This window comes from Balearica regulorum, chromosome Z (assembly GCF_011004875.1).
Source record: "Balearica regulorum gibbericeps isolate bBalReg1 chromosome Z, bBalReg1.pri, whole genome shotgun sequence".
Taxonomy (NCBI): domain Eukaryota; kingdom Metazoa; phylum Chordata; class Aves; order Gruiformes; family Gruidae; genus Balearica; species Balearica regulorum.
Window position 1 is genome coordinate 3496888 of NC_046220.1, and position 18217 is coordinate 3515104.

The window sequence follows — 18217 nt, forward strand, 5'->3', positions numbered from 1 at the left end:
AAAGGAATGTTTATTTCATATTTGAGGTTTTACAGATTCTCTAGGGCTAGGAATAACAAAAATAACAGATTTCTCCTTTTGATGTGGAAGATCAATATTGATGTAATCTGGATAGAGATGCTGCAGTATCTCCTGCAGGCCAGCTGACACCTACAGTTATTCCCCAGATATTCCGATACATCGTTAGGGCAAAAAGCCAAACAAATTGATCCAATAGAAAAGAGACGGTATCTATTGGTGAAGCAGTTGCTTGTGTTGGTAGAGAGTTTAAGGAAGAGTTATGGGCAGTAGGGCAATGTGGGCAGTGTGGCATCTCCACGGCTTTGAAACGAAGGCTGTGCTGCATGCACGGTGTTGCGCAGCAGTGATAACGACATAAGGCAAGCCAGCCAGCGCAGGGTGAAGATTCTAGTATCTGGTTTCATAATTTTTTGTTTCCTAGCTCCTCTGAAGGACTTCAGACAAAGTTTCTGAATATCTGCTTCTGAACTGTGTAACTGAGGGTGGAGATGCAACTGGGGACATGCTTCTGAAAGATGAGAAATGCACCTGCCAATGGAGTTTATTTGATCTTTGTGCATGCCCCCCACACTGCTGCAGGATACAGCCGACAGACGAGTATAGCTCTTGAAAGTGAAAGCTATTTGCGTCAGGTCCTTGAGTACCAAACCAGAAATAAGTATTCTTTCAGCTGCACGAAATTATGGTAGAAATATTTCTGACATTATAATACCCCCCAAAAAAAGATTCAGCAGAAGCGCACAAGAGTTATATACTACCTGTGCAGGTCTTACTGGGATTTAATTTTTATCTGGACAAGCAATTCTGATAAGATACCAGCCAGCAATCAAAGAACAGCCAATAAAAGAAGAAAAAGAACCTTCCTAAAGTTCAAAGATTTTAGAGTGCATGAATGGAAACAAAACTACATAAAAAGCATTAAATTTAACCAACTGAAAAACTTCACATAGATTGAGAAAAGCAAATATTGCTGGTACCATCTCACTTGTAGCTGGATCTGAACAGAATCCTAACTTGGGAGTCATTCAGTGGTGCCTCTCTAATAGCAGTCATGACTTAAACATTATTCTAGGCATGCTTTTATATCTGTGTTTTCTGTATCACCTGCTATCATACTGGACCAGTAGTGCAATAAATTCCCTACAGACCTTGTGGGTCTCATATTCCAACATCCTGTTTTATTTCTTGATCCTATTGCATGAACTGGTGTCTTGAGACTGGCAGCATTAATTAAAATAGCAATAATTCTATGGCTTTGAACTTTCCTTGAACGAAACAAAATTTCAAGTTATATAAAGCACACTAATATAAAGTCTCTTCTGGCAACTAGACAGAAGGGTCAACACTCTAGCCAAGAATGGTAATTTTCATAAAGTACTCATATCCCTCTTCTCTAAATAGGCACTGGCAAGAAAGTAGTTCTATTTTAAAGCAAATAACCTTGCATATTACAGTGCTCCGGCACTGTTTTACCTCTGCCATAAAATCTCAATTGTAATGAATTACCCTTTTCGAAAATTCGTATCCAAGATAGATCTATATGTGACACAAACCCAGACTGGATTATAGTAATAACTCTTCGTAGACAGTAAGGAAGAATATATAAAAATATATAAAACATATATGTATATCTACATGTACATACATACACGTCACCACACTTTTACGCTTTATATCAGTGCATTAAGTCTCACTATAAAGCTGCAGCAGTTACAGTTGTAGTGATAAAACTCCCGTGGGAGTTTTGCAGGGGGAGAGGAAAGGGAGGGGATGTGCTTTGTTACTCCTGCCAGTCCTGCAGAGCTGTGGCAGTCTGACTGCAAAAAACCTCAGCTGCCTTCCTAAAGAGCAATTCTATTTACTTGTGGGCAACTGCTAGAGCAAATCAACTCACGTGACTTCAGAGAAAAAAACATAACTAATATATGTCAATATATGCCAATAGAAGCCAATATATACAGAATAGTTAAATGACCACATATACTGAATAATTAAATGTATTGCAAGGAGAATAAGCTACATTTTTTTCTCAATTTTTAAAAAAAAAAGTGTGAGATGTACATTTTGAAAATGTTTAGATTTCTACTTAAGGAAACTCCCACCTTTTTAATTCAAATCTAAAATAATCTCTTTTGTGAAAATATACCTGTTTAACTATTTTTATTTGATTAAGTATAAGGATTTTTAATTTATGTAAATCATAGATGGTAACAGACAGACATTTCTGTTACAAAAATGGCAGAGGAGCTTGCACACCATAGATTTGGATATATGTTTTTTTAATTCCTCATCATTTCACTTTTTTCAGACATGAGAGGCATTTTCCCATCCATGATATACTATTGTCTATTCTGCAAACAATTCCATAACATGCAGTATGGCATTGAATTGAGTGTAATGCAGTATGGAGCCCAGTGGAAGCACTTGCATGTGTAAAATTCTGCAAAAGGCTACTTCCATTTTTTATAACTAATAATCAGCATATAGTGTATATTTAATTTTTTTCAATGAAAAGATGATTGCTTTACCAACATATATAGCACATGAGAAAAGCTAAGCCTCAAGGCTCACTTCTAATAATGAAAAAAAATTTCAGTATTATAGAATCACAGAATCACAGAATGGTTTCAGCTGGAAGGGACCTCAAAGCCCATCTAGTTCCCACCCCCTGCCATGGGCAGGGACACCCTCCACTAGCCCAGGTTGCCCAAAGCCCCATCCAGCCTGGCTATATCACAAACTAAATTTTAATTTATTTTTTTTTTTTTTTAATTAGAGTTAACAGATACAGAAAATTTAAATATTCTGTTTTTGCAAAGGCTGCAGATATTTCAGTTTTACTGCTAGAATTATCTCAGTTACATACTACATATAGAAGCAAATGACTTTCTTTCCCAGTGTATTAGCTATGAAATTAAATCTACGCAATTATACTATTGTTTCAAAACAATGCGTCCTTTGCTTTAACATGCAGTCTATATGTTAATTTCAGAAATAAACAGAATACATAATTAACACTTCCAACACGTCACAATGTGTTTCTGGGTGTTGTTGAGCTGGCGAAGCTGAAATGCCCAGCGTGTTGGTGGAGATGAGCCGCGGCTCTGCCAGAGGACCGAAGGAAAAGGCACCAGCTCTTACCTGCAGGCTGTTGAAGATGATGAAGAAGACTAACATCCAGAGGTGCCGGTAAGCCATGTGCAGTCCTCCCCACAGCCAGGTGACAGAAATCAGGGCAAAGAGGTACAAGACCAAGGGGATCTCTGAAAACCACAAACACAGCATTTCAGCCGGTGCGCCCAGAGAAAAACACTTTTTAAAGCATTACTGATGCGGGACCCAGGTTCACCATCTCTGGCCAACCTTGGAGTTCCTTCTCCAGCGATGGGCAGCCCTTCTCTTGCCCCAGCTGGGCGGGGGTCCCAGGCTTTCGGGTCCCCCCTGGGGCCAGGAGGCCAGCAGAAGGGCTGGAGGGGCCTGGGGGCTGGAGGGGCCAGGGGGGCACAGCCCAGCTCAGCAAACCAGGCAGGGATGCTTTGTGGGTGGGAAGAGCACACAACAGGGTCAGAAAACATGCTGACCTTGGGGGAAGCGTTGGGAGAGCTCTTAGCAAGCTCTGGAAATTTTGTGAGGAAACAGATTTTCAGTAATTGAGAGGAAAGGGAAAAGATAAAAAGCATTATCAATACAAACCCTGCCACAGCTCTGGCAATGTCTAGAAATATATAGAATAGCTTATTCCCTGATTTGTTGTTAGTTTTACTACAAGCTGAGCATGAGAAGGTATCTGACCCTATAAAACTTGAAGTAACAACCTCCACTGAGTCAAGGAGCCCCCCAGACAGACCCTGCACCAGTAAACTTCATTCACCTTCAAAAAAATGTGCAGAATCCATCGTTACGCACACATACATACAGCTGCATTTTATATTCCCTACTGTATTTACAGCATTAAAGATTTAATGCTGGCAGGAAGATGTCTGTGGGGACAAAGTTTGCAAAAAGGAAAGCAGAAATTAGCCTTCACCCACACCCGCTCCTGCTGCCGACAGCCCGGTACGCCACGCTGGCCCCCCCCCCCCCCGCCCCGTGTTGACCGTATTTGCGGCAGATTTCAAAGTCCATGTTTGCCCAGGTCTGCACACCCCAGGGGCAGAGGTGCTCGGCCAGGCATTGCCCCACTCCGCATCAGTCCCGCGGCATCAGCAAGGAGCGGGGACGAGCTTTTGGCAGGCAGCGTTCTAGAAACGGTTTGGGAGCACTTTCAGGTGTTTTGTTTAACGCTACACAAACAGTAAGTGCCTTCTGAACGTAGGCAACAGCCAAAGTCACGACTCAAAGTCAAACACCTTCCAGTGAGGCAGGCAGTAGTTGCTTCAGGGTTATAAGTATCGCTTTGGCACGTGCATATTTTGATAAACAAGGGGATGATTTAAAGCGAAGCACAATGTGAACGGGTGCTGTGTTCCTATAGCATTCCCCTGTTAAAGCCTAATGCTGCCCAGGAGAACCTGGGGTGTAAACCTCAGCCTGGGCTGTTCTGCAACCGCTGTTTGATACTGTGATATAATGTTTAACAAAGATGTGTATTTCCTTTACTGTGTTAGACACGAAAATTAACATTAAGCTAGGGTAGTAGTAACCTAGGACTAGAGGCAATACAATTGAAGTACTAAAATAAACTTGGTTCTTAAGAGCAGTTAACAAGGCCTTGCTTTTTCTGTGGGGACCAAAAAAAAAAAAAAAAATCCTCACCTATTTTAACTCCAAAATAACAAAGGCCATTAAAGCATTAAGAAAATCAGATTCACTAAGCAAAGGTGCTTGAAAGCTCAGCTCTAATCATTCTTAAGGTACTCCTGTTCCGCCACTTCTGTCTGAGGACACGATATAAATCCTCTCCAGTTTGGCCACTTGTAAATAGTGCTATCTCTGTGCGCGCAGGCTTGCTAGCTTGCTCCCAGAGGATGCGAGGATGCAGCGCTGAGAGCCCTAGGCAGCTAGGGACCTCTCATAGGACCTGAGGAGGCATCGCGGGTGGGTGTTGGCACCATGGAACGGCATTAGAGTCATGTATTGAATAAAGGATCTGTATGTGATCCATACATACAACACAGGGCCTGTGGAAGACCCATTCCTTATGGAGAGAAAGCTGGAGGGCAGACTGGATAACCATGGTTCTCTCCAATGACAGCTGATGCCCATTCAGCGCCTGAACCACTCCTCCCATTACGAGGTGAGGTCTGGCCGTGGTTTATTAAAGGTCTGAGGCTTCCCAAGGATCCCCGATCCACAACATAACATTAATAATTCATGTGCATTTTTCAGAGCAGCATCAGGGGAAGAAGATTAAGGCTATGTACCTCTGTTATTTGTCTGGGAGGAACTCGATTTTGTTAGATGAATGGAATGGAAATGCTACGTATTTCTCACGCCGCTCTCGCAGGCGCTAGTACCCCTTGCACACAAAGCACCCGTCTCAAAAATCCCTTGGGCAAAATGGAAAAATTCCTTGTGGCCTCAACAGACGTTGAAAAAAACTTTTTTATAACAGCCACTAATATACACAGCCAACATCACAATGCTTTCACAGTAATTAAAAATGCAAAGCCCTCTAAACTACCAGGTAGTACAGTAAGAAGTAGAGCATTAAGTATTTTTCTTTCTCCTACATTGCATACACTAATGAATCCAAACACTTATTAGATGTGTACTTAACGATCTTCACAAAAAAACAGTGAAGAAGTGGCAACCTCAAAGTTTCTGAGGTTATAATAATGAAATTTGCCAAAATAAAAAAGAAGAAAGCATACATCAAAATATGTTCCTTTTTGTAAATGTAATTCTAAAGGTAAATTCAGTAATTATCTGTAGAGCAACTCATTAATTTTTTTGTGAACAGATATTAAAGGAATGATATAATCTTATTTAAATCTCAAAATCATTCAATAAACATTAGCTGCTTAGGAAATTCAACTGATATAATGGACTGGCAACTAATGATCACTAGCGCATACAATTCTAAATGCTGTACAAAGCAAACAAGAGCAATATGATATCTATATCCTATGCTTTTGATGTACAATGATCTGACTTTATTATCTTCAAGTGTGTGTGAGGGGGAAATTTGATGAATCCAGTGCCATCTCACCAGAATAAAATTACCACACGTAAAACCAGAATCAAGCTCACCGAAGCGAATGAGAGGTCTGTGGAGTGTTCCTTGAGTAATTCTGATAAAATTTTATGTGATGAATGCTACTCAGTACAAACATGTCAATTTATATATGCATTATAACAATGAAGATGGTCTAAATGCACCTGCTTTTTGCCAGATGCTGAATGTTTGTGCACTTTACAATTCTGCTTCTATCTTTGTCAATAACAATTGCTTAATTATCAGGATTGTAAAGGGTTAATACAGAGCAGAAAGTTTGGCAGCATTTAGTTTCAGCTGTTTGAACTCTCTTCACCCATTTTGATGAGATAATTTGTTGTATTTAATCAAACAAAAGCTCAATTACTAGACCAAGCATATCAGAAAAACAGCAACTTTTTTTTTTTTAAGTTTGTAAAAACAGCCCTGCATAAGGGAAAAGGATGCCAATAAATAGGCTTGAAATGAACCAAAACAGACAGTCCCCTTATCTGGAGTTTCCTTCATATGGAAAGAAAACCCACACCTCCCTCCCAAACAAACTCAAAAGGTCTGGGCAGAGGACCCTTCACTGAAAAGAATTTTACCCTAAATCTAAGTGCAAACAGCCGCCTTTAGACTACCTGACTACACCTTCGCAGATAACAGGCGGCTGGCCGTGGAGCAGCCAGCTCAGCATCAGTGCGACGCAGGGGAGAGATTGCCAAGCTGCTCTGTTGGGCATTTATATATTCAAACCATGACGGTCCACTTTTTTTTTTTACACCTTTATCACACCTTTTTTTAGTACAAGGAATGATGAAAGGGTCAGTCCACCCACTCCTTAAAAATATATATATGTATGTATGTATGTATGTATGCATATATCACCATCCTGACTGTTCATGCCTCTCCCTGAAATATCTCCCCTTTTCCCTAGCTACAAGTTTAAGAAACATTGGCAGACTTGATGACTAAATACAGATAAATGCGACTTAATGCAGCTCTAGTTGCACTTTTTTATAGCTTGAAAACTTACCATAGCTTGGTATTTGAGCAGGTGAAATTGCATACATTCAATTTACCAAAAAACTAAAGGTGCCCACTGCTTCTCACTTCTTCCTGATTGCTGAGAAAAGATTACCTTCCTTATTAACTTATCTATAAAATTTATTTTTCTGCAATGCTTACTGTTCTGAGGGCGGCAGTACATTGTAATCAGTTTTTATGGGGGGTAAAACTGTAGTTTTACTATAGTAGGGAAGTGCTTAGCGTGATCACAAGACTTTGTCCAGTGATCTGCATAAAAATGATGCTGATGAGAATTTGAAAGATAGGCTGCAATATTTTCAGGCCAGGTTTAGATTAGATTACAAAATTCATGAACCAGGAAAAGTATTAAAGTGCTGGAAAAATTGATTTACCTCAGTGGGAACCTAAAAGGAGCTGTACTGGGTATGAACAAAAGTTTGTCTGGCCTTGCCTCCAGTGAGGCCAAAAAAATGCTGGCCAGATGTGATACTTCTCCCAGAAATTCTCCCATTTACAACTCAGGAGCTTCCTGAACCCGACACAGTTTCTTTCTATTTAGTAATCTTCAGGGGACTTCTCTATCACAAACTTATCTCGAACTAATTACAGTGAACTTTGACAATTCAGAGTACCCAGTGGCAAGGAACTCCACAGGAACAGCATGAGATTCAGGTAATAAAATGCCAGATTGCTGGGCTGAAACAGCTGTCAGCCTGACACTTGTTTGGTTTCCTGATAGCAGAAGCAAGAACAAGAAATAGAAGGAAACAAAAAAACCCAGAACATTTCCTATCAGCTACGCTTTCACCTACAGTGGTTTTAAACCTGTAACAAAATGAACCTAGGCAATTTTATATTTCTGAAATAAACCTCACAAAGACAAACTATACTGACAGTTTTAAGGTCACCGTCTGCTGTGCCAGAAGACATCTGTCCTGACCTACACAGAGAAATAATCTGATGCTGAGGCTTATGTCTACACCTACCGCAACCTAAGCAGGTTGCAGCAGCTTACTGAGGTCCGCAAAGAAATTTACTGTGGTCCGGTCAGCCTCTGCATGACTTCTTCAGAAATAAGAACTGCAACAGATGTTACATCTAGGTGCCCGAAAGGACTGGAAAAATGTTGAGAAAAACTAAATTTTACAATACAGGATAAGACTGCCTAAAATTAATTCATAGCTGAGGCCAGGAATAGATCCTGCCAGTTGAGTAGTGCTGGTTCAGACACTGCAGAGAAAAAAAAAAAAGAGTAAGGGAGAAGTAACTAACTCCCTAACATACATAGGGTACCCCTATCTTGGAAAGCATGGGAAGGAGACAGCTGCCAAGCTCTGGCCCGGCTCCTGACAGCACGAAGAGCCATGCAGCCTCTTGGTAGTCCAAAGCTAGGAGGACAAGGAGGAATGAAGAAGAAAAAGGTGGAAGCAGCTGCAAAGAGGAGCAAGAAGATAAAGAGGAGCCTTCCAGTATTTCCCATCACAATCTACGGTCATAGCTTTGATGGTTCACCTAACGGCAAGCTGAAGATTGAGGTGGCTCGTATATGTCGCTGTAATTTCACCTAATGATGGAACAATTCACATGGCTAACCTCTCTCGTCCCGATTATGAAAGAATAATTTGATAGTGCCTGCCACAACCTGTTTTACCAGGGAGGGAAGCAGCAGTGGAAATCCTCCTGCATAATTTCAGTCAACACCTGCCCACAGCACATAGCAAAAGGTTCTTGAAAAATGCCTTCTTGCTATAGATCTTCTACATCACCAACAACTTGCCTGAACAAAAGTATCAAAACAGAAATAAGTGATAAGCCCTATGAAATGAAGATCAGCTCGTTGCTATGGAGAAAATCTGTGGTACCACTAGGAAAAGTAACTGAAATGAACTAGAAAAACAACGCACTGCTTTTATGGATCGCCAGCAATGGAGCGCTCTTCAGGACACCAGGATTAGTCCCTTGAGAATACCATGTTCAGTCAAGCAGGTGGGTTTTGATGACATTTTTACAACTGGTATCCAGAAAAAAGCATAACTTTTCAGTTTGAATTAGATTATGTATTTCAGAAGATAATACATTGTCTTCTTTCTAGAGTACACATGTAATTCAAAAGAAAATACACTTCATATTCTGAAATTGTCAACGCTCTGTTTCTTCTGTGTGTGTAACTTCATATATCCAGTCTGTTTCATTACAAAATTGTCAGGCAGACTGCCTGAAGGTTTTCTTTCATCCTTCCATTCCTGATATTCTAGATAAAATTCTCCAGGACAGTAAGTCTGAACAGTGAAAACTGTTAAATCTAATAAAAATTAATAAAACTGGAAATTGTTAAATAATATTAAAACACTGAAGTGTAATGCTGAGTATGTCTTTGCAGCAAACATCTAGCTGATTTAACAAGGGAAAATAAAGAATGCACTATGCTTTCATAATGTGTCCGAATGTTTTCTCACCAATGTGTTAGCCCATATTATGTCTTTTTCTATTGCCTGAAGTGTTTAATTCTTTTCTAAAAATAGGAAAGTCAATAAAAGAAGCAATTAAATAATACAGGTTTAATGATCTTCTGAGTTTACCTATAAATATTTACTATGTGTCTTCCCCTTAGGTTGTTAAACTGATAATGCAACTTTAATTGCTTTTAATTGTTCTTGGCTAGACATGAAGACCTACTGCAAAACCTGAAAGATCTTTACAAACATTTTTCCTAGATGATTAGGGAGAATGTATTGCTTCACAGAATTTCACTGATCTGTGGGAGACCTAAATTAGTAAAACATTTACAGACTATTGCTTAAGAAGACGGGGGTTAAACTTAGCAACAGAACTACAAAAATGCCACAAAACCATTTTTTTTTTTTTTTTAAATAAACTTGAATAACAGTGCTCCAAATCCTGCTGGCTCAGTTTTCAATTGCTTTTGACAACTGCTGTAGGAAGGGAGTTTGGTAACAGTATTTTGTGTCCAAAATAAAGAAGCTAACAGATTTCCTCACAGAGTTCAAAGAAGAAAATGCCACCGCCACCACCAACATGCAGTCATTGACGCATGACAAAACTTCTGGTTCCAAATTGGGAATGTTAAAGATGTGCAGAATTTAACAGTAGCTGATATACAGATCAGAAAGCTGGTAGGTAAATGTCTGTGAAATCCAACTGGACAAAATTGTTTTAAAATGTTATTTTTCATTCATTTATACTTTTTGATTTGCTGCTCCTTGTGGCAAGGAAGAGTTTGAAATCAAAGAATACCTCCTAAAAGAGAAGCACACCTCCAATTAAGCATAAAGACTGCATTACTACTATAAAATCATAGAAGATTTGCCTCTCTAACCTTTCCACTAAATCTCAGTTTTTCAGCAAACTTTCTCATACATCTTTCAGACACTTTACGGTATAATCAAATGAAATTTTATTATAGCTTATGCTATTACTGTTAGGCAGGGAGCATGTCAAATCCCAGAACAACAGCAAATCAAAACAGAAAGAAAAATTGGAACCTACTTATCTCCATTTAATAAAATTATTTAGAAATATTATGGAAAATATTCAATGAATGCTAAATTCACAACTGTACAGGCATAACTCATGCAAATTAACTTGCTTCTGCAGATTTCTTTAAAGGAAGAAAGATAATTTGGGTATGTGAAACACAGTGCAAACAATCTAAATTACATGAGTGCGGATGAGGCATTTAAGTTATTATCTTATTCAGATCTTTGTTCTTTATTTCAACTTGTAATTATGCTTGTGCATTTTGTCTTAACTGTATTTGTAAAAATCTCAGAGGCAAAGATCTGTTTTTCTTCTAATTACCAAAAAAAAAAAAAAAAAAAAGTGCCCCTGCAGTACTATGAAGACTAAAATATTATATACAACGTGTGACTTTGATGAATACTGTGAATACTGTACATAACTCTTCATTCAGAGGTAGCTTCCTTCTGGTTCTTGATTTCTAGATGCATATTGTCATCTCAGGATGAAAGCATTCCTGCAATTCACTACTCCTTCAATTCTTTTAGATTCACGATGTGTATCTAATAATTAGAGATAAAGATTTTAGCATATAGCTCACAGGATAAGGAAGACATGTACCTGCAGGTTTAGATATACATTCTCACTTAGAATCAAAAGCCCTGTCCTCAGCATCATTTCCTGAGCACAGAACCATGGTTGGAATGTCCTACACTTGCATTTTGTATGGCTTATTTGTTTCTTGAGAAGATCAGATGGTTGTAGATACAGGTGGACCATCCAACTTGTTCTGTCATGATCAGGAACTGCATACTGCTAACACAATAAATATATTAAAAAAAATTATATGAAGGAACATGCAAGAAAGTAGTTAAAATTTTACAGCTAAATATCTAAGGCATTCTTCATGAAGTTCTATTTTGGCAACATAAAAGTTTTAAACTTTCAATTAATTCTGGCACATCTATAATGATGATATCTGAATCAGGTAAGTCCTACTGCATATTTATGTGTAGGGCATGAAAATTGTGCAACTACCTGTTCAATAAATGGAGGTCACCTATTCACAAAGACATCATCAGAAAAAAATGCAGATGATTTTTCAAGACAAATTTTTCTGTTATATTTTCAAATCTTTTTGCGAAATTATGAAAGGTTAGGAAACAGTTGGAAAATAAAATTATGTATATTGGATTACTGTCTTATTCATCTCCAATTTCTATATTTGCATATTAGGACTGTCAAGGAAAAACAGTCATCTCTTATCTATGCCTATTTTAACCTCCTGTTATTTCAGCCAAATACAACCATCCTGCTTTATACCACCTGATTTCCTTCAAAAGCAGTCTGTCTTGTTGCAAACTTAAATATTAGTTCACCCAGAGGCTGTTTATCCAACGTGTGCTTCTGACTTGGCTGCTGTCAAGGCTAATTTTTGAGAAGTTAGCTTCTATATTTAGCAGAATAATCAGTCAACAGAACATGTTTGCTGAAACGCTGGCAAACTGAATCTATTCAAACTGAAGTCTCATTTCTAGCAAACTCAATGCATATCTTTGAAAGAGTATACTACAGGTAGAGTTGACATTCTTTGTAAATCAGCTTTCACACTATTTTCCAGCACTCACTTTTGAGGAGGAAGAGCTGCCTGCTCTGAGAGATAATTAAGTCTTGATTCTCACATTGCCCTTTCTTCCAGCCTTCTACTGTTGAGGAAAATTCCCTCACCTAAGCAAGCTGTATCAATCACTGTGTAAAAAAACACAACTAGTCACAGAGCAGTTCTGGAGCAGTAAAAAAGAGTGTGAGAGGGACACATATTGGTGTTCCAGACGGGGCAATGAGAAGTGTGCATATTGCTCAAATTAGGAGTTAGCAGATGCTAACTTGTCCTTATTCTCCATTACAACATTGTTTTAATCATATGCTTTTACAGCAATATCCCAGGCATAAGAAAAGAGTATGATAATCTCTCTTGGAAGATCACAGACCGCTGCCAAGGGAATTGACAATAATTAGTAAAAGCAGTATTTTGGTGGGTTAGCTGTCCTTGGGCCATGATGTCTTCTTGAAAGCCTAGAAACTACCAGAATAGGGTATGAGAGATGTGACTCTTCTTAAGTGTACCCAGGATAAATCTAGAGGACTAGGAAGAATAGATGCATGACAGAAAAGGAGGTGCAACTAATAAATTAATATCTGTGCATAAATAGATGTAAAAAAAAATCAATTATATCCTATAGTTTTCCAAAAAGTATCCAATCACGTACAAACAGATCCTCTTTGCAGTTACTAAGAGGCAATTTTTCTCTTCGATATGTATGGTGAAACTCAGCATTGTTACCCTGCTCTCAGTGACAAAAATATATGGGAGTCCCCTTTGGTATGGGTAACAACCAACTCTCTGCTCTTACAGATAGATCAAAGCAGTAAATACAGTACTGCTACTGAAGTTCAGGAAGATGTTTTGGTACAGCAGACAGAATTTATTCTAATACCTGTAGCAGACTAATCTGGTGGACCTCTGTGATGGAGTGACTGCGTTGGTAGATAAAGGAAGAATAACTGATGTCAGTTATCTTGACTTCTCTAAGGCCTTTGACATGGTCCCATGTAACGTCCTTGTCTCTAAATTGGAAAGATATGGGTTTGATGGATGGACTACTTGATGGATTAGGAATTGGCTCGATGGCCACATACAGAGAGTTGCAGTCAATGGCTCAACGTCCAAATGCAGATCAGTGACAAGTGGTGTCCTTCAGGGGTCCGTACTGGGATCAGTACTGTTCAATATCTTTATTAATGACATAGGCAGTGGTACTGAGTGTGCTCTCAGCAAGTTTGCAGATGACACCAAGCTGAGTGGAGCAGTTGATATGCTTGAGGGAAGGGATGCCATCCAGAGAGACCTTGACAGTCTGGAGAAGTGGGTCCATGTCAACCTCATGAAGTTCAACAAGGCCAAGTGCAAGATCCTATGCCTGAGATGCGGCAATCAGCAGTATCAGTGCAGACTGGGGAGAAGAAGAATTGCAAGCGGAGAAGGACTTGCAGATATTGGCAGATGAAAAACTGGACATGAGCCAGCAATGTGCACTCACAACCCAGAAAGCCAAAGGTATCCTGGGCTGTATGACAAGAAGTGTGACCAGCAGGTCAAGGGAGGGGATTCTGCCCCTCTGCTCCACTCTGGTGAGACCCCCCTCCAGTGCTGCATCCCGCTCTGGGGTCCCCAGGACAAGAAGGACATGGAGATGTTGGAGCAAGTCCAGAGGAGGCCATGGAGATGACCCGAGGGCTGGAGCACCTCTGCTATGGAGACAGGCTGAGAAAGTTGGAGTTGTTCACCTTGAAGAAGAGAAGGCTCCGGGGACACCTTGCTGCAGCCTTTCAATATTTAAAGAGGTCTTATAAGAAACTTTTTACCAGGGCTTGTAGTGACAGAGCAAGGGGCAATAGTTTTAAACTGAAAGAGAGTAGATTTAGAATGGATATAAGAAAGACATTTTTTACAATGAGGGTGGTGAGACACTCCAGGTGGCCTGGAGAAGCTGAGAATACCCCATCTACAGAAGTGTTCACGGTCAGGTTGGACAGGGCTTTAAGCAATGTGATCTAGTGGAAGATGTCCCTGTCCATGGCAGTGGGGGTTGGATAGATTATGTATTTAAAGGTCCCTTCCAAACCAAACAATTCTATAATTCTGTGATTCTGGATAGTTCAAGATGAACCTTTGTTGCAAGGTAAGCCTCAGAGTATTCCGACAATAGCAGAAAACAGTAAGAAATAATTTTTATTCATTTTTTAGCTTAGCCACTTGCATATTCAATTTATATAAAAAAAAAAAAAGCATACACTACAAATGAGGATAAACTTTACTGTTTCTATTCCTATTAAATTTCTATTAAAGGTTAGTAATAGCATTCCTCAAGTAGACACCACAAATATGGAACTTTGCATTTACCAGCTGTAGTTTAAAAGGCTTTTCCTACAATATATGAAATGACCTGAAGAATGTAGATTTAGAAGACAGGTAACAATTTTTTTTTTTCTTTCAGATCTGCATATCCAACCCCTTCATCTGTTTTATGGTAATATGCAAGCCAGTGACCTTGCTATTTTATTTTTATTGACAACATTCAGTAGTGTTTTGCATTAATTATTGCTGAATCCACACAGGGTCATCTGTATCACACTGCAATTTTAACTATCTTCTAACTGAATGACTCCCAGAAGTGGAATAAACACTACTAGTTCAAATATTCATATGCAAATAGGTGTTTGCATGAACATCTATGTATAAATTATAATTACGGTCTGTATATGCCACTTTTTCCTTTCTGCAGTACCCTCTGCACTCTAGAATTTAAATGAACAGGTGTCCACAATTACTAGTAAAAGCATATTTAAAAATATTTTTGTCTATGTTTACTGCTCTCTATACTTGATATGTCTGAATTGTTTACAGTGTCATTCACCCAGAATTTTACTCTCCTTCTAGAGAAGGTAACTAATGGCAAGCAGACAGTTTTCCAAAGCAGTGATTTCTTTTTTCTTTTTCTTTTTTTCTATTACTTATTGCACTGTTAAAGTGAAGAAGTTTGGGTACTGACCCTCAAGCTGGAGGCTGGGAAAGATTTTTTTGCTGTAGGAATTCATTGTTGTGGGTGACTGAACAGGGAGGAAATCAATATGGGGATGAGATCTGAGACAAGCCAGAATGACACTACACATAGACAACTTGCTTGGTAGCTCCACATTTCCTCTCGTCTTGGATGAAACAGAGGGAAACCCTGGCATATTTAGTCCTGTAAGAAAACAGCAAAGTAATGGCTGCCTGTGCAACTCGCAGAGGCAACATTGCCAAAAGACCTCCCTACCCCATAGGACTTTGTGAGTTGCACTGAAGACGGAATGTGGTGCAGGTGTGATCCAGGACTCCTCTCTGCTGCAGAAGCAAGGTATCGCCATGCAGCTGATCGCAGGCACCTTTGGTGGTCTGAAAAATGGCGTTTCCTTCCCACAGCATCCTCTGTGGTGGTTGCAATAACTGCACTGAAGCAGGAGCAGGTCCCACTGAGTTTGTAAGAACATGGAGTCAGTGGAGTGATCTTCTCCAAAGAGTGGGTCATATGGTAGGATTCAAAATTTAGAAGTGGTAATAGGTCTTACCACTGCAAACTGCCTGTGAATATGTCCTCAAAAGCACAATATACCCATAAAACATTAAAAATAATGTAAATATACTACCACTATCTCACACTTCAGGAGACAAATATTCAGGCAGAAAGTCAGAGGCCTTTTTTTTAACAGTAAATACCATGTTATGTAGTTATAGGCAATGTTACAAACTAGAGAAATCACCAGCCTTTCTTTCTGGAAGCTTACTCTATAAACAGAGCTCCACAGAGAGCCCTTATACAACCACAGGCATCATAAACCCCACCAGGCAGCTCTTTTTCTTCTCTGAAACAGCCTCTCCAACTTGCTGTCACCCACACTGCACGAGGTATTTTCATTTTGCTTGCAAAACCCCTATGATAGCAAAATGTCACTTTGCCGTGAAGGTGCACAAGTAGTAAAAGTTATAACCTGCTTTAAAAAGCCCCATACTATTATTGACATGTTATTGAATGCCTCCCTGATTTTTTTTTTCCTTTTCTCCTGAGACCTCGGCATTCTTCAGACTGTTTTCTGGACTCTACTGGAGTAAAAAAAAGCACCCTGAATCCTGGGTTAAATCAAATAAAGTTTTGTTTCAATCATATTATTATAACTCCCATTAGTACTCTCTGCCATTTTGCATGCCAACTTTATTCATGTATTGTTTCAGTATTCAGTTGCTGTTTTTTTCTTTGGTTTAACTGCTCTGAGACAAGCCTTAACCTTCAACATATGAATATGGAGTCTCCATCCTTAGAGATACTAAAAAAAAGTTATTTATAAATAAGTAAACTATATTATTCAAGACTGAATAAGGAGCCACCTGTGTGATTGCTCCAGGCAGTCCCTTTTATATCAGAAAGAAATGATGGAGTAAAGTGCAAGTAAGGTCTTGAGTATGATACTTATAAGGTATGTTTATCAGACCTTATCCAAATTCACATAGCTCTTAGTCAAGCTGACATTTTGTCACTAAGAAATAAATTAGTATCTGAAAAAATGTCCAGGTAATGAATATTTAATACTTATTTTCATTTTCTCATAAAAGGAATATATTTCTATAACCTAAATGGTTAAAAAACCCCACCACCCCTCATTTCAAAACACAGTTATCACTGCAAATTTGAGCATTTGAACAAGACAGCTGGTCTTTATAAATCTGAATAGTTACAAGCACTGGACTACTCAATGGAATTTTTTAATAACCTACTGTCCATTTTAAGTTCAGATTATATTTATGTAATGAATTGGGAAAAATGATTCAAGAATCTTTTGCAAGTTTATAAAATCTAACTGGCTTCATGCAATCAGGGACAAAATAGATACACTTCTATTAAAAAATCTGTATGTTTGTACTTGTTTATAAAACTCAGATTTTTTTTCCCAAAGCACCAGGAAAACAAAAGAATTATTCTAAGCTTTCCATGGAGTGTCCTATTATTACGGTATTGGTCTAAACTGCTGCAAATTTATTTTGGGAACATTATTGTATTTGAAAGTGTTCTGACAGACGAGACCGACTGATACTTCCTGTTTTGCATGAGATGATAGATCTTTTCTTTCAAGCGAGCACGCTAGGAAATTGCAAAACAGAGGCATTAACTCCAAATACTCCAACACGCAGCTGGCGCATGACCACACAGCCATCCAACATCCTGCAAAACGCAAGGGCCAGGAGCTGTGCCCATCACCTGGGGCCGAGCAGGGGTGCACAGCGTCGGTGCTGTTTTATTGCTATTCTCTTTACAAGACTAGTCATAACCAGTGATGCTAATTTGTTGTTTTAGGTTTTACACATCTTTATCCTCCTAAGACAGTTAAGCATCTGCATAACTTTCATCATTAAAGTACTTTTGCAGACTTCAAAAGGACCGCTAGTGTGCTTAATCTTAAACAAGTGCGTAGGTATCTACTGAAGTGTGGTTTCTAGTGGGGTTTTCTGAACTAGCAAGAACAGTCAGCACTGTTCTGAAAGTCCAACTTGTTTGCGTAGGGGTAGCTAACGAATCATACCTGCAGCATTTGTTCTTCCTCTGAAAATATCATCGTACGCTTTCCATTGTGGGGTCACCTGGTAGGCATGGATGAACACCACAAAAACCACTACCAAGCACATTAATGGCACCAGAGCAGCGGTGAAGAGAGCAGCGTAGGCATTTGGAATGAAGCACCTGTTGGAAAAAAATGGAAAAAAATGGTGTTTATAAACATAAGAGACACCTTGAACAGTCATAAGTGAAATCTGGAAAAAAAAAAAAAATAAGAAAGATATGCTTTACAAAGCACAAATTCTTTAACTCTATTCCAACAGTAACCTTGATAGGATGCATCGGGTTCTGTTGGTTCTTATCTCCTTATCATATCTTGAGGAATAGAACATTTGCATCT

The 18217-nt window shown here is 39.1% G+C and overlaps 1 protein-coding gene across 1 annotated transcript in view; it reads right to left on the reverse strand.

Moving 5' to 3' along the window:
* The window catches only part of ADGRV1 (adhesion G protein-coupled receptor V1), a 267326-nt gene that overhangs the window by 38181 nt on the left and 210928 nt on the right, over positions 1-18217 (reverse strand). The window contains exons 85-86 of the mRNA XM_075740373.1: positions 17843-18000; positions 3163-3284 (exon numbers count right to left, since the gene is read on the reverse strand). Coding sequence (XP_075596488.1) covers positions 3163-3284; positions 17843-18000 — 280 coding nt within the window. The remainder of the gene's footprint in view (positions 1-3162; positions 3285-17842; positions 18001-18217) is intronic.